The 27,239-nt window shown below is 35.8% G+C and overlaps 3 protein-coding genes across 4 annotated transcripts in view; 2 read left to right on the top strand and 1 right to left on the bottom strand.

The window, feature by feature from the left end:
• The window catches only part of LOC136803857 (DNA damage-binding protein 1-like), a 76,237-nt gene that overhangs the window by 15,086 nt on the left and 33,912 nt on the right, over positions 1-27,239 (bottom strand). The gene's annotated exons all lie outside the window — the stretch shown is intronic.
• LOC136803858 (coadhesin-like) lies at positions 1,296-4,621 on the top strand. Its single transcript, XM_067060581.1, has 9 exons — positions 1,296-1,622; positions 1,740-1,842; positions 2,123-2,293; positions 2,496-2,666; positions 2,922-3,095; positions 3,295-3,483; positions 3,660-3,761; positions 3,893-4,124; positions 4,433-4,621. Exons 2-9 carry the CDS (start codon positions 1,767-1,769, stop codon positions 4,437-4,439), a joined length of 1,122 nt encoding a protein of 373 aa, XP_066916682.1. The 5' UTR covers positions 1,296-1,622; positions 1,740-1,766; the 3' UTR covers positions 4,440-4,621.
• LOC136803860 (uncharacterized) lies at positions 8,991-18,620 on the top strand. 2 transcript variants are annotated; one of them, XM_067060583.1, is made up of 9 exons: positions 9,003-9,143; positions 9,233-9,277; positions 9,887-10,072; positions 10,397-10,438; positions 10,685-11,999; positions 12,602-12,763; positions 17,597-17,638; positions 17,788-17,956; positions 18,481-18,620. In XM_067060583.1, coding segments are annotated over exons 5-9 (453 nt in total). In that variant the 5' UTR covers positions 9,003-9,143; positions 9,233-9,277; positions 9,887-10,072; positions 10,397-10,438; positions 10,685-11,920; the 3' UTR covers positions 18,482-18,620. The 2 variants fall into 2 exon arrangements, with proteins under 2 accessions (XP_066916685.1, XP_066916684.1); XM_067060584.1 differs by lacking the exons at positions 12,602-12,763; positions 17,597-17,638; positions 17,788-17,956; positions 18,481-18,620 and having other exon boundaries at positions 8,991-9,143; positions 10,685-10,948.

Here is a 27,239-nt window from a genome sequence, read left to right as displayed (position 1 = left end):
ATGGGATTTTGACAGATTTCAGTTGAACTTGATGCACTGATTCAATTTTCACCTTCAGAAAGAAAGTAAAGCCATTTTCTTTTGCATGTCTCAGCAAATTTATGGTGTCGCGCAGAACCCTGAAATTACCGCAAACATACAAAAAAGTTGCGTAAACCTTACTTTTGCTTGCGAAAAAGCTTAAATTTGGTGAAAAGTGATTGAAAAGTATTCCCTAACCCTTTCATTGGTTAAAGTAACACATTTCACTGTAGCAAAGCAAATCTTTATCCCTATTACTTGAAATACAAGCTGCGCTCAATTCTAATAAAGAGCACTTTCACTTTCACTTTTGCGAAAACCCCGAAACACACCAAAATCAACTATATCACTATCAAAATCCAACTAAATGTGTATGGATAGCTTCAAGAAGAGGTTATGGACGTTTTAAACAATAAATTATCAATTAAATAACTAAAAAGAGAGAGAAAACAGAAGAAACATTACACGTACCTGTCGCACATTGTGTGGCGCTGAAATTTGATCCCAATGGGAAGGAAATTAGAAAGATTATCAAGTAAAAATGTTCCTTGGAGTTTTGAGAAGCTCTTTATATAAAAGGAAGCATCAAACCATCACTTACTACAAGAAAATAAGCCATGAAACAGCCATTCCCTTTACCAAAAATTCACACTTGAAATTTGACAAGATTCAAGATGGCGGGTTTGTTTTGATTGTCATAAATCCGGAACTATTAGCATTACCGGTGTAAAATTTTCCGGGGATGTTCTTTGTGGCTCTAAGTAGCGACAGTAAAAATTTGGAGTCGCTCCAAGAACCAGAAGGGCTAATATTGCAATTTTCGTGACGGGCGGCGGAGTGGGCGTTTGGGGCGGACCACAAAATCTGCTCAGGTACGTGTCTAAAGACCTAAAGTTTTCGACTTTCCTCTTCTTTATATGAAATAAAACTTCGGGATATTGTTTAGCAAGGTTCAAACTTTAATTTAAACCAAAAATTGAAAAATCGACCCGAAAAAGATGATCCTATCTCAGAAGTGTTAACGACCACCTTAAAGAAAGCATGCTTCAAGAATTTTCCTTTGTCTTCATCAAGCTTTCTAGTTTTGCGCAAAACAGCCTTATCTATAATTGAGACGAGTCAAATCTCAAGGATAGTGTTTGAAAACAAAAAGGAAGGAAGAAAAGTTTGCCAGGAAAGCGGAAATTTATTAGTATGAAGAAACATTCCCCTAATGTAAGCACATTTCGTTCAATAAACTTGTCCAAATACTTACTTCTGAGAAATATTTGTACAGGAATTTCAACTTAATGACGTGCTGCAGGGTTGGCATGCGTCCCTCAATTTGATAGGCTGAGTTGGCGCCCATTCTCGTTTTTGATAGGTTGTTGACAATTAAAAACACATTCAAATGATGTTCAAATGACATTCTAATGAGTTTTCGCCTTATGCAAGAGGGAAAATGCAATTCACCAATTTTCGCTCCATAGAGGAAGAGGAAGTTTAAATTAGTTTGGATTCAATCAAATTCTCCCCTTTAAATAAGGGTCAAGGAAAGTTTCTTATCACTCACAAACAAGAAGTTCACATAGAACGGAGCTAGAAAGGAAACAGAAATAAAGGTTGGTACGATTTTTGGATTGGAGTTTTTTTAGTGAATATGTCTTCCACGATCGCTAAATATTGTTTCAGCTCTGACCATAAATATAGTTGACCGATTCTTCTCTTTTTTTCTCTAGTTATTGAACATTTGAATTCAATTGAAGATGAACAAAGCATTTGCATTCTTATGCATTTTACCAGCCATGGTGGCTGCACATGCGCATTGTGATTGCCAAAAAGGTAAAGTCTCAATTTCTTGAAAAGATGATTCGAAAAAGAAGATGAAAGGCCCTATCGCTAGCGCGGTGGCTTTTTTCCAGGATCATGTTAAATTATACTCGATAAATAGGTTATGGGAAAGCCAAGAATTAGATTAATAGCTAGTTTGTTTTTTGCTCTTTTCTAAAGTCTCATCAGGTAGATACTCCATCGTTGTCGTTTGAAGGGAAGAAGGGAAGCGTTCCTTTAACGAAATCAAAAGATTGAAACATTTATCTTTTCTTCTTGTTCATGTTTTCAGTCGATGGAGGACTCACAGAGTGGACCCAATTCACACCGTGCTCCACATCATGTGGCCCAGGAACCAAAGAACGAGTTCGGTTTTGTGCAGCACCTTACCCACAATTCGGCGGAAAAGATTGTAGCGGATCTTTGAAAGAATCAGAACCATGTAACTTGCGTCCATGTCCAAGTAAGTTTGATAACCCTTTTGAGAATCCAATGACAATTTATATCCATGTGGAAATTTTGCTGTTCCTCAGTAAATTTGCCAAATTGAAGATGGCTGGAACTTTTGAATCTTCGTTTTAACTTTCAAAATGTTTTAGAGCAGTTACGCTATTTCATTCATTGAAGTGACAAAGACAAACTTCATTGTAATCTCTTGTTTTCAGGAAATGGAGGCTGGGGAGTTTGGATCCAAGGGACATGTTCCAAGAAATGTGGAGGAGGTGTGAAAATCAACACTCGATCATGTAATAAACCAGCTCCTTCCAAATGTGGAAAAGATTGCGTGGGAGCGACGACCAGCAAACCTATCTCGTGCAACACCCATCGATGTCCAGGTGAGAGGATTTGTTAGTTTCTTGTTGACATAGAATGGAAAACGAAATATTTTTGGATTTTGATGTGACAAAGAACAAATGTTCTGGCAATTCAAATAAGCCTTGAAAATGTTTTATAACTAAGAGGCTTATAACTCTATTTCCTATTTAAGCCGAAAATGCTCGGTTTTCACGTTGGAATTTTACAGCTTATTGTATTATAGCTTAATGCCTAATTATAATCAGTTATTCTCCATTTTTTCTTATTTGCTGCAGTATGGAAGGATGATTGCAGTCAATGTCAATACAACTCTCTCATGAAATGCACCAGGAAATGTCGCCAACGATGCTACGACCATCAAGACTACATTGTCGATGATAAGTACTGTCAAGGAGCTCCAAAGACATCAGAAAAAGATTGCCCAACTAAAGATTGTCCAGCCGTCTATGGTAAGACATTGAACGAAAAAAATGCATGCAAATATCAATAAAAACCAAGAAAATTAGATTGTGAGTGGGATTGATTTGACAACTTGGTCACAACTATTATTATAAGGAGAGCTTTGAAAAGTTCGATTAGTTTAATCAAGTTTGACCAACTTTTTTCCAAGTCTATCAATTAGCTAATCTTTCTCCTCTTATCGTTCAGTTTGGCGATACAGATGTAAAGGACAAATCACGGCTTGTCGAAAACACCCCATCACCAATGCTTGCGTTCAAGATTGTGAACCTACCTGCGTGAATTTCCACACTGCATACGTAGTGAATGACAAACGTTGTAAAGGACCCAAAGTCAAGAAAGTCATCCCCTGCAATGACAAGAAAGGTTGTCCAAACAGTGAGTATATTAATGTGTTCGTGAAACTTTTGTTACACTACCTACTGAGCACATCACCCTACCGCCCCAGCAGTGTCCGCCAACCGATGTTCAGGATTGAAACAGGTATTTCCCTGAAAGTTAAACAGACTTTTTTGAAGTTGAAAATGATTTATTTTCTTCTTTCTTTTTTTCAGTACCACCAAAAGGTTTATGCGGAGATTGCAAAGCCAAAGCACTGGTCAAAGCAATGAAATATAAAGATCCTTTCAGAAAAAACAACTTTGTCGGACTCGCATGTGAGTATTATACAACTTTTGTACTCCACATTTAAAAATTGAATGAAACTTGTCAATCACTCGATTGGTATGATAAAGAGAACGGAACTTAAGGATCTGTCGTTAAAAACGTGATTTTCTTTTCACCGTAGGTCGAGACAGTGAAGTACACGCCGATTTACACGCTTATTGTGCTGCAAACAAGGGAAAGCAGACTATGACAGGAGGATTACCAGCCAATGATTGGTGGTGGATCCACTGCTCAGTCGATGGTCCTTGGTGTAAACCATGCGCTACTAGAGGTCTGGTTTTCAACTCGAAATGTGACGCTTGCGAAGTGACGGCTGATGGACCCTGCTCTAATGTCACCAGAAAACCCATGATGTAAGTTGTACTCAATGTGAACCATGCTTTCCAAAATCCAAAATCCTTTCCATCCGACGATACATTTTTTTAGTTGGAGCTAATCAACGGGTCATAAAAATGTTGAAAACTAAAATACTCGCGAGCAGAGAAATTTGATTAATCTGTTTATATTAGCCTGTAAGATGAAAAAGAGGGTGGCGAATATTATTCTTTAGTTCGCGGGTTTTTACGACAACACCCACTGGCAAATCTTTGGGCTGGTGAAATTCGCTGTCGCTTTAACGCAACAAAATAAAGACCTCAACGTCTTTTTTACTTTTTCATAGATGGTAAGAAGACGGATGCTCAAGACAAAAGATGCCTTGAAGAAGCGTGACAAATATATCGATTACTTAAATTTTTAATTACAGACGTGCCAACTACTAGAGTTTATTATTATTTTTCATCAACTACTGAGTTTTTATTATTATTTTCGGAAAATCTGGTTTACTTTGAAATATATATTTAAATTGAAATTTGAAAAATCTCCGAACTTTCGATTGCGATTCTCGAAAACGTTGGACTGTTCATCTATTTATGAAAATGACCTTTCATATTTTCAAGCCTGGAGAAGAGTGTTTCAATGACTCATCTTGGAAGAAATGTTTTTCGCAATCTTCTTTAGCAACGATCGAGTTTCTCTGGGTTGATTCCTTAGAAACCAGAAGCTCTACTTGAGTTCGCAAAAACACTTATTTGACAAATATATTTGCCAGAAACATTAATTTACGTCAGCCGTTCCCAGGGCAAGACGATGTTTGTCAGTTTACTATAATTTTCGAAAATTTCAAAGTTTTTCAAACAAAAAAGATCAGAGCTTAAAGTAGAATCTATTACAATTCAAGCTAAATGTCACTTTCTCATACTACCTAAAATCCAAAAGAAGCATCGGATTAAACGTGTATTTCTCTCAAACATGATAGTACTCTGAATTATCTTTTCAACGGAGATTATTTTTTATAATTGAAGCATTTGTTGAAAAATGGCAAGCAAGACAAACTTTAGGACCTTTAGTACACACTTAAAGCGAATTGGCTTCAGGTTTTAGAATTAATGGTGTAAAAATATAATATTAATAGCGCAAGATTCTACCAGGAGTTGTTTTTTCTTCTTCACTCCTTAATCTTCATTTTTTCTAAAATACCTTAAAGGAAGAAATTTTGGCGAAAGAAAATTTGGCGAATTTGGCAGATTTAGCCAAAATCTACCAAATTAAGTTCCCGCCAAAATTTATTTTTTCCTCCACACGCCAAATTAAATTCCAGCCAAATTAATTTTATTTCACGCATTCCCCAAATTGATGCTATTTCAGGCCTTAAAACAGTTTTTTTGCTTATTTGATAACGATTTTGGTCAAAACTATCCTGCAACCGCCAAATTAAATTCCCTTCAAATTTAATTTTTCCAGCCATCCATCAAATTTAATTCCCTCTAAAAAAACTTTTTTGGCCGTCCGCCAAATTAAATTCCCGCAAAAATTTCTTCCTTTAAGGTAATATTTTTTGTAAATAAATTTGTGATTTTACTGATAGGTCATTTAAAAAGACTTCATGGGTAAGCCCAGGACATTAGGTTTTACATTTGCTACTTTAAATACTTAACCTACTAAGTGAGGAAACTTTCAAGGGAGCTTAACGAGTGACACCTTTACATAAAGTTTTAAGGATAAGGGCTTTTCACTGAAAGAGTTTTATTATTTTCATGATCGGCTACGAGGGGGTAGGAGCCAAATTAATTCTGAGTTAGCCTGAAAATAAATTTAACGAATTTTGCGACAAGAGACAGGATTTTAAGATTTTCGAAAAAAGTTCAAAATAAGGATCCCCTAACGGTGACTCATATATATATATGCTATATTTTCCAAGGACCCCTAACTCGAACTGAATGTGAATGTTACCTAATCCAAAATTAAGCTTAAGATTCCGCAGCATCTTTCTCAACAATTCGAAATCATGAATACTTGTATGATTTTCAGGCATTTTTTTTTTGATTTACATTAATGACCTCCCTGAAGGAATCATTTCCATGATCAAAATTTTTGCTGATGACTCATCCTTGTTTTCGCTTATCCTAGACCATATTCGCTGTTCTCAAGAACTGAACAGTGACATGCAGAAGATAAGTGAGTGGGCTCATCAATGGAAAATGTCCTTCAACCCTGATCCTTCTAAACAGGCAGTTGAAGTGTACTTTACCCGGAGGTTAAATCCAGCTGACCCCCCAGAAATTATTTTCAATAATGCAGCCATTGCAGTTCAGGATCATCAAAAACATCTTGGTCTCATACTTGATCAAAAGCTGGCCTTTGACCGTCACCTTGATGAAAAAATAAAAAAAGCTAATCAAGGTATTGGTCTTATTCGCAGACTTCGTAAGTTTCTACCCAGGGAATCTTTTGTCACTATATACAAAACCTATGTTAGACCACACCTAGATTATGGAGATATCGTATATGATCGTCCTGGTAATTCTACATTTTCTGAAAAACTCGAGTCTGTTCAATATGATGCCTGTCTTGCAATTACTGGATGCTTCAGAGGAACATCCAGAGAAAAAATATACCTTGAGCTAGGCTTTGAAAGCCTGGCAGACAGACGGTTAATTAGAAGACTCGTATTTTTTTATAAAATAATCAATGGCTTTGCTCCTGCTTATCTTACGAATATTCTTCCTCCTCAGAGAGGAGAGGAAGAGCGCAATGCAGGGCGAAGGATTAAACCACCACTCGAGGCACCTTTCTGTAGAACCGAGCGTTATCGTGCCTCTTTCTTTCCTTTTTGCATTAATGAATGGAATAACCTCGGAGATCATATACGAAATCTTCCCACTATTAAGTCTTTCAAGCAAGCAATTCTCCGATTTCTCAGACCCAGTGCTAACTCAATTTTCAGAGCTAGTGACAACGATGGTGTTGTTCTCCTTAACCGATTAAGGGTTGGTTTCAGTCATCTTCGTGAGCATAAGTTCAGGCATAATTTTGCAGACACAGTTGACCCCTTCTGCAATTGTCGACAAAATTCAGTATAAACAACACAGCATTTTTTGATGCATTGCTCTGATTACTCTAACGACAGACTTGTGATGTTTGACAGCCTTCTTCAACTTGACATAACCTTGTTTCCATTTAATCCCAAAACATTGTGTAGAATACTTCTTTATGGCGACCCCGATTTTAGCATTGTCCAAAATCACGATATATTGAGTATAACAATAAAATTTATCTGTGATACAAGCCGTTTTGGGGGACCGTTATTTTAGTCTTTTACTCTAACTGCTCTCCTAGCTCTTTTTGTTTTTTTTTTTTTTTTTTTTTTTTTTTTTATTTCTGTTAGTATTTATCCTCTGTAGTAAGTTTTTTTCTTTTTTCCATTTATCAATTTATTCATTAATTTATTGTTAGCTTAGTTTGGGTTCCTTCCTCCTGGCGGTATGATCTGGTGGTCCTTTTGCGGGAGGTTAGGAACCTTTAGTTTTGTACTATTTGTTCGTGTTACATACACTATAGATAAAAAAAAAAAAAAAAAAAAAAAAAAAAAAAAAAAAAAATTTCAGGCACGACACAACAGGTACGGCAGGTACGGCGGCCACCTCACCAGATTTTCACAGGGACGTGTTTTTTTTTGACTGATATAAGTACGCATTTCCTTTTTTCGTTTCCCGGTTTTTGAAGTGAAACAGGATGAATTGGTCCAAAACCTTACTTTTAGCGAAATTTCCATACAATAATAGAATGACCAGTTTTGATCATTAGCTACTCTTGAAAAAAGGTTTTTGATTTGAAAAACATTTTTATGTCCATTTAAAAGAGAACTCGCTAGAAAAGCTCCCAAAAATTTAGGAGTAGATAAAGATAACAGCGAAAATGGAATTTTCCAAAAAAATCTAAAATGAACACTTACATCATCAAGTACTCGTAAATTCAAAATTTTTTCTCGCGGAACTCAAACCTTAGGGGTAACATGACCCAGACCAAAAGTTTGAAGTTGAGGTTCATTGGCAAAGTCTTAAAAATCGAGATGACTTTTTCAATCTTTGAAGCGAGGGATTAAATCGTATCAATAACAAATCCTGACTTTAGACAAACATTTCTCCAAGGCTACTCATTTTAGAGACTTCCACTAGTCTTATCTCACAGTACTCTTTAAAAATTCATCTTCCTATTTTCAAAGGGTTTAAAACTATCTCACATTAACTGAAGGCGGTGCAAAACAGGAATTTTAATACAGTCAAAAAAACACGTCCACAGAAAACAAGGTAAAATCGCTTAAATTTCCGTATTCACCGTACCAGATATAAAAAGCTTCCGTCGTGCCTTTTTTGGGGAGCGGAGCAACGAAAGATTGATTAGAGTTCCTTTGAGAATACAAAACAAATCATCGAATTTCGAAGAAAGCGTTTGGGAAGAAAATCAAACGCATATCAACAAGTCAGAAGAAATCCTGAGAGAGCTTTTTTAGGAATTACGAAATCAGGTTTCCACACAAACAAGATAAACATAATCTTAACGCAAACACATGAAGAAGTTTTCGAAAAGTTTTATTTTCTCAGTGAAACTAAGCGTCCTTGTGATTGTGAGATCGAAAACAAACACTTTGAGGTAACCTTCCAACGAGGAGAAGTTCATATATTCCAAATAAGGAGTGATTGTAGAAATGCTCTCTCCATCGCAGATGGGAGCCGTTCAGAGTACACACTTTTGCACTCGCACCAAGCTCCTTGATTAGAACAGAAATTTCACAAGGTTCTTCATGATTGACGTAAATGAGAATCGACCAATCAGATCCCGAGATTTTCTGATGTGATGCAATATACCTTGAGACATCTCCAGCATAAATAGCGAGCAATCAGAGCTCCAGCATCAGCATCTCATTAGAGAAGACGCAGCGAAGATCAATTTCATCAATCATTTCAACAGAAGACCATCAAAGAACGAAATGTCGAAGATCATTGTATTGTTGTGTATTTTACCTGCAATCACCCTCGCATCACATCCTTTTGGTGAGTAAAGCAGATAGACACAGTTTGCGACAAATCAGCACCTTATAGATCTTCAACTGACATATTTTTCGTCTACTTTTTATTTTCAGGGTTCGACAAGAACTTTTGTGTCGTCAAAAGGGACTGCAGAAAAGGTAAAGAACCCAATTAATTTCGAGCATAACCATTGAGTTGAAATCAATCGCCAGATTTCAAAGAATAAAACAGAGAAAGTGCTAGATTCAATCGGTCATTCCAAATTAGGCCCCAAGTTCGGAAGCGGTCTTGGTTGACCATGTCTAGTATATATGGCAGATATGGGTCTTGAATTTTATCTTCTCATTATATAGTTCCTCGGGACTTAAAAACCAGTTTTTTCCAAGCTGGCAAAGCTAGGGAAACTATTTTTTATGAGCATTGAAGGGGTAAGGTCATTTTGGCTTAGAGATCATTTTGACTAACTTCCTCGGAAATGGACGAATTTGACGACGTTGATATTTTTGAGAAATATTTTGACGGAAAACTTACTTTCATCAGAATGGTCTCGAAGAGTGCTATTGATTATAAGTTAGTTTATAGGGTTTCGAAGGCCAAAAATGCCGAAAACGGTCGAAGATTCTTCTCTAAATTAAATGGACATAACCCTATTCATCGAAGATATCAATTGTGAACATTGTCACAAATTGGTCTAGATAAAAAATTTCAATTTCTGTTTGAAGGCGTGTAGATTCATGTAAAACCCACAGCTCTCTTCTTTTTGTTAGTATGGAAGTTCATTTGTAACAAACCTCGACCGTGCACGAGGGACGGCCAAACTGGCGCATGCGTACAAAAGTGTACTCAACAATGCTTCTCAGTCGCTGCACAAACAGTGATCCCGAAAAAACATTGTGCGGGAAAACCGAAAACGAAAACCATTCCATGCAAGACAAAGAACGGCTGTCCAGCATGTAAGTATTGAAACATTCTTCTCAAGGTTACATATACCTTCTCGACCGTAGCCGCACAGGCATTTTTTGTCCACTTTATCCCACTAAAACTGCCCCAGTCCTTTTTTTGGCACCTATAGACAATAGAAAAATGTGTAAAAAAATGATTGGATAGAGTTTAGGGGGATAATTAAATAATTCAGTGGCACGCGCCTGACGAAAAGGTGTATTGTCTTGACGTTTTGACGAGCAAGTAGAGAACTTATTCCTTCATGAAAATCTTCAAGACTCAATTGCATCTCCATCTGCTATATTTTCAATGAGTAATTGTTTTTGTTTCTTTAGATCCTACAACAGCCTGTTCTGACTGCAAATGGCCAAACCAATGTAAGTGGAAATCACTTATTCGCTACTTCTTATGATCTCCCTTTACACATATTCACCAATGTTCCATCCACTTCATGGCACTTAATCGTTGGAACCTTTAACGCCCAGTGATTGATAGAACCTTTTTATAATAATCTATCAAATTAGGTTTTTTGAGGACAGTGAAATTGTCGCACTGGTCTTCTCGTGTTGAGAACAACATCCCTTGAGAGAAAAAAAAGTCCCAATACATTTTCTGTCTTTTAGGTCCTGACAGTGATGTCAATGCTGATCTTCACGCCATCTGCACCGACAAAAACATTCGAAAATCTAAGACCAGGAGCATTCCAGCTGGCACCGGATATTACATTCAGTGTGCAGCGAGAAACTGGTGTCGCCCATGTGGAACTGCTTCGTTGGAATTGAATGTGGACAAAGATCGGTGTATGTAAAGCCGCGTGTTTTTTGTAACATGTATGAGATTTTTTAGTTGAAAAAAAAAGATTTCATTCAAATGAGAATCGATTTTAAGCATTTAGATTTTATTTTTCTTGTGCCAACCCTGTTTGAAACGTTAAGAGCTTTAATCATCGAGCAGAAACTGCTTCTTGATAACAAAGTACAGTAATGTATGAAGATTTTATTGAAAGTGGAAGTGGTTGATATTTCACATGAAGGGTTGGTGGTGGGTTGGATTTCTTTGTCCCAAGGGAGAAAATAGAAGCATCGTTACATTTGAAAAGATCTCTAAGATGACCAGATGTCTTTAAGAAGAATGTAAATGTTTGACAAGAACATCTTCCTCTCAACCCCCTGATCAAAATCTTTAGCAAGATTAAAATCATTGCCGATGACCATCAAAAACAGGGGGTAAACAACTGATTATGTGTTTTAAGTTTTTTGGCAAATAAGTAAAACAAACCTACTGACTTCCAAACAAACAATAGCCTGGAAACGTTTAACATTTCTTTGTACACAAATAAGAACAAATAAGAATAAGCAGAGACAAATACTCTGTTGGAGAGACTCATAACATGAGAGACAGGAGAATTTTCTTTTTGGAATGTATTGATTGAAAGACGAAAGATCTTTCCTGAAAACAGGATGCTTAAGCTAAGGAAAGAGGCGTACCTAAACAGCTTTCATTTGAGAACTGGGACCTAATTGAACTAATGAAGAGTTGCAAAAGAAATAACAGAACGAACCGACTATTTAATAAGTGAGAGTGGGTTCTCACAGTCAAATCAGACGCTCGTCATAGATATAAGTAGACCTTAGTTCCAATTACACATCTTCAGCACCAGGGGCTTACCATTTACTCAGGATAACTATATGGTTCATTCGTTTTAAGTGTACACCCTACAATGTGGAAAATCCTCTCAGTCTACTTTCTCTAACATGATTTCCACATGGTAAGAATTAAAGTATACACCGAAAGTGAACGGACTTTGATCAACTCATTTAAAACTTTCGGTTTTAGGGGGAGTTGAAGAAATTTAGAAAATGTTGTCCATCGTTTGTTCGTTATGTTTGTTTTCACTGATCTTTCAAGTGGAAGCAGATGCCGTCATCAGAAAAGGAGGTAGGTGTTTCGTGAAACTTCAATTCAGATGAACGCGATTTCTTAAAAATTTCTTTTTGACTACAACTCTTAATTGCGATATATCACCTAGACGATGCTATCGTCCGTTTAAAGGTCAGCAAACGCGGGAAAAAGTTAGGGCGTCAGGGCGGTTTACGGGGAAAAAGTAGAATTAGAGTTTTGGAACACACCGTAAACATCTCCGCCACTGATTACTCCACCCGAATTTATCACGCCTCTCCTAAACTATTCCCTTTTTTAGTGATCTTGTGTAGACGATAGAATCGTCTATATATCACCGTATAAGCGAAACTTTTTCTTAGAATTACCCGTTCCATAACATTTCAGAAAATGAATAGTGGCTGATCATATCTTAAAGATTCACAATTACCGCTGTATGTATTAGTGACATAGTGAAAATTATTCATCACTAAGGATATAAAAATAGCGATTATGAATGTTTAGAAATCCGAATTTATCACAATTTTCTCATCGGGAACGATTTTCCTTTAGAGATAGAGTTCAACAGGGTGCCTGTTGCAGGGAGGGTAAAAGGCCGTGAGATCAATCTTCGGTTAATCTCACTTTACACTCAACAATAGGACAATGGGAAGAGTGGCGTTGCGGTAAGTGTGGACCAGAAGTGGACCCATCGAAATACGTGGCGTGTAAAAGGAGATGCTTTGTGGATGGAGACGTGGTACCTGATTATCGTTGTGATGGGTGGGGTGAAAAATTCGTAAAATGTGCTCCTAATAATCGAGGTATGATTGGTAACCACTTTGAGAAGAAAAGGATTTTTGCGGAACGAGCGTTGAGCGCGCGAAGCGAGTGGAGCATCCTTTCTCTAGATCTGCGCATGCGAGATGTGGGATTTTTGTTGTATATGCTTGAAAAATCAAAAAGTCAATCAGGTTACCACTTGAAATATCTCCTTTGCTAAACGAAAGCCAAAAAGATCTCTTTTGCTACTAAACGATAGCCAAAAGCTGAAAGTATCAACCAAATCGTAGTAGTAGTAGTTATTTTCTTATCGACTCATGATTTTATGCTGTAAAAATGATCTATTTTGGACTTTTCCAGACGATGTCAATCGAACAAATCGAACGCGGAATCAATTGAACGCAATCGAACGCAATCGAATGATTGAAATTCGATTGCCGAACGCAATCGAATGCCAATCGAATATTACCGCGATTTTCTCGATTGATTCGATTGCGTTCGATTAGTGCCTGGATTCGATTGATTGTGTTCGATTGATTCGATGATTCGACTACGTTCTGTTGGCTTATGCATTCGACTGGTTCGACTAATTGATTCTGTTGATTAACGTTGATTCTCGTTCAACATTTGAAGAGTTAAACGAGATGATATGAATCATTTTAGCCTGGATTCTAGAAAATGCAGATCATGCAGGCCCACTGCCCACATGTTTACTGCATGTTGTGTCAAAGTCTGTTCGTTGCGTTGATTTATCTATCGTATCGATACTTAACCTCCCTAATAAGAGGCGCTCGAAATTGAAAGGAATTGAGGTAAATTGGAATCTAATTTAATCGACCACCCGTCGAACGCAGTCGAACGTAATCGAATATCAATCGAACGTAATCGAATATCAATCGAACGTAATCGAATATCAATCGAATCAATCGAATTTTACCCAGAATTTTACGTTCGATTGATATTCGATTGCGTTCGGCAATCGAATCGCAATCATTCGATTGCGTTCGATTGCGTTCGATTGATTCGATTGAAATTTTTGTTCGATTCCGTTCGATTGACATCGTCTGGACTTTTGGTCATTTTTCATGATGATATAATTGGTGGTTGTCCCTTTTGGATTTTCAAACTTGACAATGAAACTTTCAAACACACAGCCATTGATACACAGTATTTTTTGTGGTGTTATGCATGGCTGAAATTGATCCTGTTTTGGACTTTGTTATTGTCGTATTCATCATCGGCTGGCGACCGTTCCTTTTCACTTTTCAAACCCGACACAGATTTTTTACAAACATATCACTATGAGAATTCAATATAGGATACTGAAACACAGTTCCTGTGTAAATTTTAACAAGATTGGAGAAATTTTCACAGTCAGACAGTGTTATGGCTGAAAATAATCATTTTTGGCGACCATTCCTTTTGATTTTTCAAACCCGACACAGATTTTTTACAAACATATCACTATGAGAATTCAGTAAAGGATACTAAAACACAATTCCTGTGTAAATTTGAACAAGATCGGAGAAATTTTCACAGTATTATGGCTGAAAATGATCGTTTTGGACTTTGTCGTAATTTCGTCGCGGCTGGCGACCATTCCTTTTGATTTTTCAAACCCGACACAGATTTTTTACAAACATATCACTATGAGAATTCAGTAAAGGATACTAAAACACAATTCCTGTGTAAATTTGAACAAGATCGGAGAAATTTTCACAGTATTATGGCTGAAAATGATCGTTTTCGACTTTGTCGTAATTTCGTCGTGGCTGGCGACCGTTCCTTTTGATTTTTCAAACCCGACACAGATTTTTTACAAACATATCACTATGAGAATTCAGTAAAGGATACTAAAACACAATTCCTGTGTAAATTTAAACAAGATTGGAGAAATTTTCACAGTAATTATGGCTGAAAATGATCGTTTTTGGACTTTGTCGTAATTTCGTCGCGGCTAGCGACCGTTCCTTTTGATTTTTCAAACCCGACACAGATTTTTTACAAACATATCACTATGAGAATTCAGTAAAGGATACTAAATCACAATTCCTGCGTAAATTTGAACAAGATCGGAGAAATTTTCACAGTGTTATAACTGAAAATAATATTTTTTGGACTTTGTCGTAATTTCATTGGCTGGGGCGACCGTTCCTTTTGAACATTTTTTAAACACGAAACAGGTTTTTTCCAAATAATAACAATATTTATTACATACACACTATTGAACCATTTTATTTGGTTTATCCTACTCTTCTCCAAGTATTATCCCAGCAGAAAAAATAATGCTTAGCTAAAAACCCGTGGCTTAATGGAATAAACTTTTGCGGGGATTAAATTTTGCTGATTTCGTGGATTTGGGTGTCATCCGCGAAATTAAGTCTCAATGGAAATTTGGAAAGGCCTCATCCGCGAAATATTTCTAAACAAAACTCAAAATTTGTCAAACAAATACTTTTTGAATGTTTACTGGCATCAAAGAAGTGCTAATAATGTGTATTTCAACAACAAAAATGCACGATTTGACAGTTAAGTCACAAAATCGTGAAAATATTGCCACCCGCGAAAGTAAGTCCCTGCAAAATTTTTAAATTTCGCGGGTAGGCCCAATCGTGAAATTAAATCCTCGCGAAAGTTTATCCCATTAACGAAATTTTATCCGGACAATCAAATCAACGGCGCATCATTGCTTCGCTATTGGCAAGTTTAGAAATAAATAAATTTATAAGAACTTGGAAATATTGACTTCTAAATGTTTATCTCCTTTAGCTCCAATTTTGAACTTTTTAGTTGAGGATGAGTGGGCGGGGGATGGGCTTGGTTGTTTAAGCAAGAAAGTGCATGTGTAATCACTTAGAAGAGCTAAACTTCCAGCTGGTTTATTCATTCGTTAAGATTATTTCTCATACTCGCTCTGCAATAGATTTATTGCTTTGCTTTCTGATCTGTTCTGATTAGTAGTTTGTGGGCAACGTTCGAACACAACTAATTCGTTTGTTTGATACTAGATTTTAAAGTTGTCAAGTTCTTTCCTCACAATCCATGATTGTCTTAATTGGTTCTGGATTGATAAATAGTTTAAACATTGCAAATTCTTTCAGGGCTCAGACTTAAGCCCAGCAACCTAAATCTCTTGTGTCCTGAATTAGATTCATCTACAAACTTTCAACTTTTCAACAGGAATTGTGAGGGACCTATTTTGTGTGATATCTATGATATCGATATTTAGTAAAATGAGTTGTGTTTTATACAACTACTCTCGAGTGAAAAATTCCGAGAGTAAAGGTAGATTGTTGATTTTTATCTTTTATTATATATTATTTATTATATATTTTTATTATATTTATTATGCACAGTAAAAAAAGAAATTTGTAGTTTTTTAAATTATTATACTAGATAATATTCTATTAAAAAATGTAAACAATATCATAACAGAAAATTTTGATATCAAGAATAATTCAATACATCTAATGCCCATTGCTAAGACCTAGCCGTTTAAAACTCTGTCAAGCTTAACATAAGGGGTATAACTAATGAAGTATAAGCCCGGAGGGATAGAATTAGGCTTATACTTCATTGGGTATAACGTATTTTTTTAAATGGTCCAATTTGTTACGTTGTCGAATTTGAGGACTTCTTTTTGCAAAATTGATTTGAAGAAAAGCTACCCTATTTCTATTAACCTATACTAAACATCACCCACGGTACGAGATAAAAATCCCGCTTTTTAGTGAAGTGCTCGATACCTTAGTACACTCATTTTTTTATAAGCATAACGTTTATAAGCATACTGAAGCTCAAATTTCCAGAAAAATTAAGCATATACTAAGCATACATTGAGGCTGAGCCAAAGAAATTTTTAGAACCATAATTTTCATAAATTTCTTACCTAGCATAGCGTTAAGCATAACTCGAGGCTCAAAATTGAGCTTTAGGCATAGTAAGCTTCAGCCGAAATTTATCGTATGCTTATAAAAAAAATTAGTGCATTAGAATTTTTACTTTCTGCGTCTTCGAGTTGTGAAGGAATTCTTGCGTTTTACAAACTACACGTTTTTGGTGTGGATCGAATCCGTTAGGTAATCTTTGGCAATTTTCTCATTCCTTTTCCTATGTAAATCGAAAGTATTTTTACATTTTTGGAAGATTTGTCAATAACCTTAGCCAGGCAATCAAAAGTATGTTTTTTTATCGCTTTTAGCAGCGAGCGCAGCGAGCGCTGAATTTCCTGAGTCACAAAACTTCGCTTTGCGAAAACGGAACGCTCGTTCCGCAACCCCTTTCATGTTGATTCTTCTCAGTGTAACGAGGCTCAAGATTTCTATAAATCAGAATTCGGCTCTGCAAAGAGATTGATTGATGAGTCGAAATTTTTACGTAGATAGCCCATTTAAATCTAGGACTTTTAGATGGTCTTTAGAGTGTTTTACGGGTTACAGCATTGAACCCTATGGTTTATGGTGCTAACGCTTGCCACCTTAGGCCACACGGTATGTGAGGTTCATTTATGAGAAAGAAGTCGTGAAATACTTCTGTTGATGACTAGGAAGACGGTCCTTTATTTTCTCATTCCTAACGTTCAACAAATACAACCCTGAGTCACAGACCCGCTGGGACCTAGTCCCGGTGGGAAAATACCCTGGAATTTCAGGCCCCCTGGAAATTTGACTTTGATTTCATCCACATTCGAGATCCAATGTTTAAAAATTGCACTCCAAAACCATCCACACTGGATTTTTTAGCCGTGGAACAATAAAATTTCTATCCCCATTGAGATTTCAATAGGAATTTTTATCCCCACTGGGGCTGCGAGACAGGGGTGTACAAATGAAACTCTAATATGACATCTTCTCCATTTTCATTTTCACCGACAGATACCACAAAAGCATGTATGGAATGTAAATGGCCTACACCTTGTAAGTACACACGATCATCAAAGGCCATCGAATCTACTTGATATCAGGGAATGTTCACCTTATAAGTCCAACTCATCTTATTTAGCTCTTTGTATCAAAAATGATGTATCGTGATCAATAGAAGAACGTTACAATTTTTCTCATTGAAGGTAGCGACGATCAAGCATTCGGAGATTTAGAAGGGATTTGCAGAAATCCAATCGTACAGAAAACAAGATGTGGAAATATCCCTTCAAACAATGGCTTTTATATCGCATGCGCCTCACCTGCTTGGTGTATGCCGTGTGCCACGCCCCAATGCCTTCACGGTACTTTCTGGTAAGTCATTTTTCGACGTAAAAGCGAGGTTAAGCATGAATTTATCCTTGCCGTAAGGAAGCTACGCGTGTTATTTGCGAAGTACAGGACGGCACTAAATCTATGACGTGAAATTGTTGAAAATCATTTCATAGATTTCGATAAGAAACCAAGAATATTTTTGGCCCGCAGGGATTGTGCTGAATTGGTTAGTCCGGAAATTAAACGTCGTAAATAGCTTCTTGATTAATCTCGCTAATAATGAGTTTGTGTCTTGTGTTTTCTCCGGCAGAGACGGCTAGTTTTTCTAATCGTTTCAGACCTCCGTCTTCAAATGGGTAGCTATATAAACCCGCTAATGTTTTAAGAACGCCCAGATCAAGACTGTTGGTGCAAAAAGCTGTAAGCGTAGTTTTTTTGAGAGGGAAAGAGTTTCCTCAACCTCCAAAAATGACCTGAAAATTTTCAAAAGAAAAGTGATTAGTCACTGTTGATTTGTTAAATGTTACATCAAGTTTAAAGCCATGATCCTCTCTTATTTTTAGATTCTCAAAGCGGAGGAAATAATCAAAGGAAGACTTAACAAGAATCAAACAAATCATGAAACCTATATAATTGTACTTAATTAAGATTGGTCCACGTAAAATGATAAATATATTTTCTAGAATGATTTACAAATGTAGAATGTTGGGTTTCATTTATTTTCATCTCTTCCTTCGATGGTTCGATATCGATGGGTCTGGTTGGCAGACTTCCAGGCTATATTCTGAACCTTATTGGACTATTTTTGAACTTTTGGATCGTCAGATCAAGGTCCTAAGTCTAGCGTTAAGACTCAGATTTAAAACTCTACCCTTCGAACCTACTTTAGAGCACTTACAAATCGATTGTGGTTTCAAAACTTCCTGGGGAATTTTCCTTTTTTCTCAAATATTATGACCTTGATTGTGTCCGTTTCTCAAGCTCGGAGTGTCAAACATTTTAATAGCTGTGACAATTTCGTAACCGAATTTTAAAACTAGCAAATCAAATAGTGCATCTAAAACCCAAATGACAATTACTGTACGGTTAAATTTCCAGCTCATTGAGTTCTTTTAATTAAGATCTGTGAAATTTGCTTATAGAAATATGGTCGATTTAGTTTGAAACTCTGCCAGGACAATCAAACCAGGGATTTCTATAAATTTGATTGTTCTTGTGGTTAGTACATTACGGGATGTTCTGACAATGAAGGCTGACTAGACTAGATAAGCCGAGGAGCTTAACTGAAGAAATTCATCAACGGCACATGTGCGAATTCATTTATTATCATTGACAACCTATGATGGATTTACTGAGTGACCCACCCTGTCAATTATTTCACACCAACTGTGAACCAAAACAAACATAGTCAGGCATGATGTATTTCAAAAAAGACTTTTCTCAGACCTTTCGACTGTGAGAAGATTATAAGTCTTGCCAATCGTTCATTCAGAGGGTATCGAATTTGAGGCGTGGAGAAAAAGGAGGAAAATTCTCAATGAATGAACCAGGGATGTGAGGGAGAAGCGGGAAGTTTGTGGGGGAATGATTTCAAAGGGACAAAAATAGGAATAAGTTTGTTCCGTAAGGTTTTTGGTTTGTTTTAAAAGTGGCATTAGAAATAGCCAAGATTCCCCGGGGAATGCGAGTTTACTTTGTAGATAAACTGATTTAATTGGTTCATTTGATCTCCTCGACCAATCAGATTGCGTCTAACGCTTCAATGTTTGAGATTTCGCAAATTCGATCTTCGAAGAAAGATTGGTTGGTTGGTTGGTAATTTCAAACTTATGAGATGGTTAAGGAAGTTTACATTGTGAGAAAAGAGCTAAATACAAGCAAGGTAAAGTAATAGAGTGGTTGTGTCAATTGTGTGCTTTGCAAATTCTGTTCTCATTTCATGAACTAAAGAAAATTGACCGTCCCCACTAAAGTCGAAAAGCATTCTGGATAATGCGAGTAATAAAGAATCAAAATACCCCTCAATGATTTTAAGATCGATGAAGAGATAGATTAGATCACTGCAATAAAAACCGCTCGGATTATTGAAAGATGAGCCTTACAGACTTCGTATCATTCAAGACCCCCTGTACATCAAACGGAATTTCATTGTTTTGAAAGTCATGGAAGTCATACAAAAGAAAATAACACCCCATTTATTACCTTTTTAAATTTTATGAGCTTCCACAACAATACACCTTAAAACACTGATCGAATTTCCTTCGAAAATAAACTCATTTTCTCTGATAGGTACACTAAAAGTCAAGTTTAGCAAATTTTCATTTCCCAAACCAGGCCACTTTAATCGAACCGGGTTTTTGATCGAAATTCGTCGAGCTTTGTCGAACTTAATTGCTTCTTACAATTTTCGGCAAATTTCGGTCGAACTCTACGCAACTAAATTTAGCTTCATTTAATCAAAACCGAACTTTAATCGAAAATATTTACTTGTCGAACTTGTCGAGCAAATACTGTCATCGAATTTTGTTAATTTGATTAATCAAATCATTCGAATTCTCACAATTTTTAAGCTTTACAAAAAGGTTCGATTAATGAATCTACTAGAATTCTTGTTTGAACGATGTCCGAATGTCACCTGGCCTAGGGGGAGGGCAGAAAAAACAAGGATATAGGGGGGGGGCAAGGAGAGAGCGCAACTCCTTTCTCTAGCTGTTCCCAGTTTCTATAGAACGGGAAGAAGTCTTTCTGTTTAACAATTTGAGCACCATCATCAATGAATATCCATCTAGTCCTCTTTGAAATGGTGGACAGCAAACCTTAGAAAAATATACTCAGCACAAACCAACGAAGATGATTCGTAATAATGCGACAAAGAAGCAAAGTTCTCATTTGCATTTTGAAAATCGGGTAGGTTTGTTACAAATCAGGCCTCATTTAAAAAAGACGGTAGAGGGAGTTTGTTTGTAACAAGCTCTGGAAGTAAAGTGTGAAATTGAATTGAAAAGATTTGTTTCTGACAGAGAAAGGCTTTGTTGGTTGTTAAAACATCTCAGGCCTGAAGGGAGTTCTGATTGAAAACTGAAAGCGTTTCACGGCAGTCGTCAAAAAAATGGAATGAATAGCGAAAAGGGAATACACCACATATCGATTTCGATAGTTCTGAGCGTGGTCGGGAGTAATGACTTGACGCCGGTAGAGCATAAGAAGCTTCTCCATTTTTGGGAAATTCTCTGCGGGACAGTATTACCCTTATAAGGGAAATTCACCCCGAGATGCCTTGCACCACTTGGGGAGATGGCGTCTGTGACCGCATTACTGAGAGAAAAAAGACAGATAATATCTCATCTCATGCTCTCTACTCTGCTTCTTTCTGATGAGCTATGAATTTTTTAAATCACTTACATAATAAGAAACAAGCTACGACACAGCAGTCAAAATGTCATACAATCTGCATCGCATCAAATGTATTGATATGACCAGCTCAAATAACAAAGACACCCTGCTGTGGATAAAATAAAGTCTAAGGTAAGCAAATCCTGCCTTTTCATCAAAATATATCTTAAGTTTAGCCGATGGTATTTCGATCAAGGATTAATTACCCAGGATACGCAATTTTTGAGATTTTTTGCTTTGTAGATTATTAAAAAGTCGGTTTTCTTTCATGTTGCTAATTAGGGCAGGCAAAAGGAAAATGCCTTCAAAATAAACAATTGTTGTTAAAAAAGAATTTGTTTATGCCAGGATTAAGATTCATTACAGTGGTCAAAGCAGTTTTTTTCTGTGAGACGGAAAATTTCTTGATAGAGATAATTTTGGTATACAGTGACACCGCAGGCCCCACCATGGTTGGGGCCGAGGGCCAGAAAAATTTCAGATTTTTTACCCCCTAAAAGAACTGAAATTTGTTAATCAAAACAACTCAAAATGTTCTTAAAATGCCTATCATACAGCTCGAAAATTTATATCTATCTAAAAAAGTAAAATCAGCCATAAACACAGTTTTAATACGAGATATATTTCTGATGGAATTATTCTAGAGAATAAAATCACTATTTCTTGCTAAATAACCATTTCTAACTGAGACGGAAAACTTTGACAAAAATTTCTGTGAGACGGAAATCCGTTTGAGACGGAAGAACTTTGATCACTATCATTAAGCTGATCAGTCAGAAATACTTTCTCATCATGGTAGTATTTTTAGTCCGTTATCCAACTGAATTGGAAATTTCTTGATACTATAGAAATCCCTATTTGAATGCTTTCCAATAAAGTTAAACGCCGTAAAGTCTGCCGAGCATTTAACGCAAAGATGACAAACTATTAATGAACCATGATAGATGAACCAAGTTGATGACGTCATCAAAATAAATTAATTAGAGTTAAGTCACCACGCACTACTTAAGGCCAATAACTGACAATTATTTTGATGACTTAAATATCCGACACGTCTTTTTATAGATCGCACAAAAGTTATGGAAAATTTGATGAAAATTGGGCTCCAGAAAAGATTTTTTTGACATCTGATGTCATTAACAAGCGTAAATTTTGATATTCTTTTTTCTGATGTTTTTCCTTAAACTGTTGTGCAGGTGGAGCATGTTTCAGTCTGCTGGAAGAGAATTAGGGTTATTGGTGGTCAGAGTTCGATATTTACAAAGGTTTGCAAAGGTTTTCCTCAATGGTTTATTACTTAAAATATCAGCGCTTAATGAGATTACAACATAAAGCTGCAACCGAAGAAGCTACTCTCATCGAGAAAGAGGGCGGGAGGGCGGTAACTACCCAGAATATATGTTCATCTCATGAAAACACAAATAAACACTAATCTTAATTTAAGACAGGAAGCATCTCATTAGCAAGTTGTAAAATATATAATGCTCATTATCATCAATTAGCATAATTGAACTGAAAGAAAATCAAGAAAAAGTAATTTGAATAGGAATTATAAGCTTCGATGACTGATTAGTGTCTTATTAACGAAGTAATATTTTTGACGTCATAATTTGATAAATGATGTGAAAATAATACCCCATTTTGTTTTTGCAACCTCTTTTAATTTTGGATTGTATACCTTCTATACTTTATTAGTAATATATTAATTACGTTTTTGATTAAAATAAGGTATAATTAATTTTGAACATTTCTATTCATTTCATTTTTTCAAGAAAATAGCTATTTTGTTGATTAGGTTAAAGATAGGAATGTTTTTTCTTTCCTTTTTCATCCCCACATTTTCATTAAGGGATTGTTTAGCATAAAAACTTACTTGCTAAATATTTAATCTCATCTGTAAAAAAAAAATTGAAGGGGAAATGAGATGAGATGAATGAATGAATGTGAAGAACCAGGCCAGCAAATAGAAAAATACCTATTTATTTCAATATTCTATTGATGGGCATTTGTTTATGTGATGATGACATAAGAAGCCAGTCATTTGAGCGAAATATTTATCATATGTAACTCACGCTGAGTTTGATAGAGAGCTCCATTACTTCCCCCTTTTCATGGTCTTCAGTTTCGCTTTTAAATGAAGTAAATAAAAACAAATCAATGTTGATGTTGTCTGATGATTAGATAAAACATTTTCTCTTCTCTTTTCCACCATTCATCAGTTCCCTATATATTTCCTGCCTAGTGAATTTCCATGGGGAATGGGTTTCAAGTGAGGGGTGTTGTTATCTCTGGTAAACATCTTGGTTTAAGATGGATGAACTGAAAGAAACAAGCTGCAAAATAACGAACAAAAAGTTAAATCAAATGTTTCGTGTTTAACACCCCTGTCTCACAGCCCCGCGGTTGAACTTTATCCCTAAGTGGGGATAAAGATTTCTATCAAATTCCCAATAAGGTTAGAAAATAAATTGTTCTCGAGATTAAAATATCCAGACAGCAATTTTTTGCACTGAATATCGAATGGGGATGAAATCAAAGTCAATTACCCAGTGGGGCTGAAATTCAAGGGTATTTTGTCCACCGGGGACAAAATTTTGGCTAAATTTTCAGTGGTGCTGGGGTCCCAGCGGGTCTGTGACACAGGGGTGTGATATGTTCCGGGGGTGCTACCTAGATAGGGAGCATATCCTTGAAACAGAGGTTGAAAATTCTGTGAGTTACGTTTTCAAGAAACATCGTGACAAAAAATCTGACTTTTGAAAATTGCTATCCTCTAAATTTGGCAAAAATATTTTTAAACAAACGAATAAACTTTTTAATTCAAACAGCAAGAGTTGCATGAATTAGAAATCGAATTCGAAATCAGTTTTTCCGTGATTCTATTTTCAGTTCAAATCTCAACTTGTACGAATTACAATGAAAGAAAATCAGGAAAAAGTTTACCACAAACATTACAAATAAGTTTACAAGAAACACTGTGCAAAATTGAATTGTAAAATGTACAGCATCCATTCTATGAGGTTTGACAGCTCTTCAAAAGACGTCCAAATTTTGTTTTCATTTTTCATTTCCATATTTTTATGAAAAAATGAGAATTAAAAAGTTGAAGGGAATTAAACGAATGTCATTTTATGAATTAAAGATGGTGTTATTGTAAACAATTACATTTAAACATATGATACCCAGCGTGAAAGTGAAAATCCGGGGGTGTTGTACAAAAGATCGGTAAATGTTATTAGATACTCACAACGATACCCGCTCAAATTCGATTATAACGAGAGTTTTTAAACTGCCTTATTACAAATATTTCAAAATCGATTAAGTACAAAATTCAGTGCTCAAAACGAGTGAATTTTGATACAAGAATAACCAATACTTTGAGATAAAAAAACTGGAAGCTCAAAGGAAGGTTGAGTGAGGGAGAGAAAAGGTCCTAGTTGAGCAGCTGAACGTTTTAAAATCTGCTAGCCCTGCTCATATTAGAAATCAACAGATATGGCAAACTCTTCAGAATTTAAATCCACACGAAATTTTTCAATATGCTGATTCGCGAAAATAAATTCGGAGATTTCGCGATTCTTTTGACTCGCAGAATTAAATCTCGCAAAAATTATTCCGACTGGTTAAGTTAAGGTATCTATGTAAAAAAATCTTCGAAAGGTATAGAAAGCTACAATATTCTTTTGAAAGGGAAAAGGAGATGGAAATATACTTGAAGGTTAAAGGAAGATCATTTGTGTGGATAACGTCCTCACCACAAGTTTGTTTTTGAGCTTCTTAAAATACGAACAAAAAATCATAAAAAGTATAGTGAAGAAAATCAAGACCTTGAGATTTTTTGTTACAATATCTTTATAAAATGAAAGGATAGGGATTAAGAAAACCCAGCCCTCAAAACGTTAAATGTGTTAAGTACGATAAGTAGGCTTTAGAGAATTCCTTTTCACTGCTACAATGAAATAGAGGGTGTAGTTAGGTCTAATTCCCCTTCTTTCAAAAGTTATTCCCACAGTTTTAATTAATTTGTATGAATACACAATTAGTTTGTTAATTTGAAAAACAACATTCGTTCCTTAACCTCAGTAGGGGAGGAGTACTAGCTATTCTGGTCTTAATTTGTCTATTTTTTTCAATTTATTGTAAAAATTTCGACTATTTCGTATTCTAGTGATTTTTTTTGAAAATAAAAGTTAAAAGTGAGGAAGGCAACTTCATTTCGTCATTTCTATGAGGTTTTGGGACCAAAGTAAATTAATTGGGGGAAACACTACCGAAGATCAGCTTTTAGAAAATGAAAAGTAGGAGGGACATCAGGAGAATTTCATGTGTCATGAAAAAGGCGAACAACTTTTTAACAAATTATGCACAATTTTCACAATTAAGAACGGTTTTTTGTTTTAAGCCGAAAATAAAACATTTTCCACCATGTTATTTTTGAAAGGAGGAATTTCAATTAAGACCGACAGTGCAAGCTCACCACTGCTTTATTGCTTGCTCACCAGGACGAAAGCAATTTGGGGAAGTTAAAATTTATAGAAGGAAAAGACCGCGGTGTGGCCCATACATTCATTTTTCATAAAAAGGGAGAAAAAATTCGAAATTGAGTTTTTTTTTTTAACAAATTGAACAAATGTATAACATAAGTTTCATTTCGTATAAATTTTGGGCCGATTTTAAAAACGCTGCAGGCAATTTTTTTGTGTTTTTAATGAATATGAGAAAATGAAAGACATTTTCTTTGCGCAAAAACCGCATGTTGAAAATGTGCAACTGTTAAAATAAGGGAAATTTTTGTCGAAAAAAATAACAAATAATAAAAAGACACCACAGGTTCCAAATTTGCAAAAAAAGAACCGAAAATCGGGAAAATTTTAAAATTCAAAAATTTTAAGAGAAACATAACTATCCATAATTATTTCCAAATTATATTGATATAAAGTTTCCCTGTTTCCCTATCATCATAAAATGGATTTCCTAAAAAATATATATAAGTTATTTTGGCACACACGAGACCACCCTGGAATGTTCAAAAGAGGTGGGTGGAAATTGACGCAGGAACAAAGGCGGGCGGGATTCTATACACCAAAACACTTATCCCCGTGTTCTCATCAAATCGTGGGTGGGAAACTTGACTCAAAAACCACAATAAAAGAAGGACCGTTAGAAAGGTGATGACAGGCCTATGTGATCTATTGGTCTTTAAATTACACACTTCTGATTTTAAAGGATCTGTGTGATCTGGCAGGAAAGCATGCGATTGACCGACAACTCGCACAAACTACTTGTATCTAACACACATAATTTTCATAATAATTGATGTATCATTTGACTAGGGGACAAAAAGGAAAAGTATTGATGTATTTCCTGGATAATATACTTTAGATAAGTTTATGGTTGCGGTGGCCTGTTCAAAATAATATCTATTTAAAGAGCTTATAAGACCGCTGAAACAAAAATATTTTTACAATTTTATCCAATGGCTTTGTTTTAATGTCATAGAGCTTTTCATTCCCAATAAATTGCGGCATATCTAAATTGAAAAGAAATTGAAAAGAAATTTTGAAATTTTGAAATGATTATTGTGTGAAAATATTAATCCTTTTCAAACTATAATTTTTTATGTATTTTTGAGTAGGCTTAAAGTTGTTAAAATACCATTGACTTGAAATGGGGCTAAAAATAATCCTTTTTTGAGGAAAAATCTTTTTAACTTGGGGGCTAGCTAAAACAACACGTTTTGAAGTTTCTTAGAATGTATTAGGAGTAATTTTGTGAATGAGAAAAAGGGTTTAGATAGAACCCATTTCTAGAGGATAGTAATAGGTTCACGGCACATAAAGTCAAAAAGAAGGGAAAGAAAAACGGAGTGAAGAAATAGAAAAAAAAATGAAAAAAGAAATGAATAAATTGGTAAAAAAGTAAAGAAATA

The sequence above is a fragment of the Clytia hemisphaerica genome, unplaced genomic scaffold (genome assembly GCF_902728285.1).
Source record: "Clytia hemisphaerica strain Z4C2 unplaced genomic scaffold, Clytia hemisphaerica genome assembly, whole genome shotgun sequence".
NCBI lineage: Eukaryota > Metazoa > Cnidaria > Hydrozoa > Leptothecata > Clytiidae > Clytia > Clytia hemisphaerica.
This window is presented reverse-complemented; position numbering and strand designations above follow the sequence as displayed.

What these genes read in the sequence shown, in the direction of transcription:
- LOC136803858 (XM_067060581.1), top strand. Translation starts at nt 1,767, where the DNA reads ATGAACAAAGCATTTGCATTCTTATGCATTTTACCAGCCATGGTGGCT. An exon ending in TAACTTGCGTCCATGTCCAA is followed by an intron (nt 2,294 to 2,495) that starts GTAAGTTTGATA and finishes TCTTGTTTTCAG; the next exon opens with GAAATGGAGGCTGGGGAGTT. An exon ending in CAAGAAAGGTTGTCCAAACA is followed by an intron (nt 3,484 to 3,659) that starts GTGAGTATATTA and finishes TCTTTTTTTCAG; the next exon opens with TACCACCAAAAGGTTTATGC.
- LOC136803860 (XM_067060584.1), top strand. Translation starts at nt 9,080, where the DNA reads ATGTCGAAGATCATTGTATTGTTGTGTATTTTACCTGCAATCACCCTC. An exon ending in CCTCGCATCACATCCTTTTG is followed by an intron (nt 9,144 to 9,232) that starts GTGAGTAAAGCA and finishes TTTTATTTTCAG; the next exon opens with GGTTCGACAAGAACTTTTGT. An exon ending in CAAAAGGGACTGCAGAAAAG is followed by an intron (nt 9,278 to 9,886) that starts GTAAAGAACCCA and finishes TCTTTTTGTTAG; the next exon opens with TATGGAAGTTCATTTGTAAC.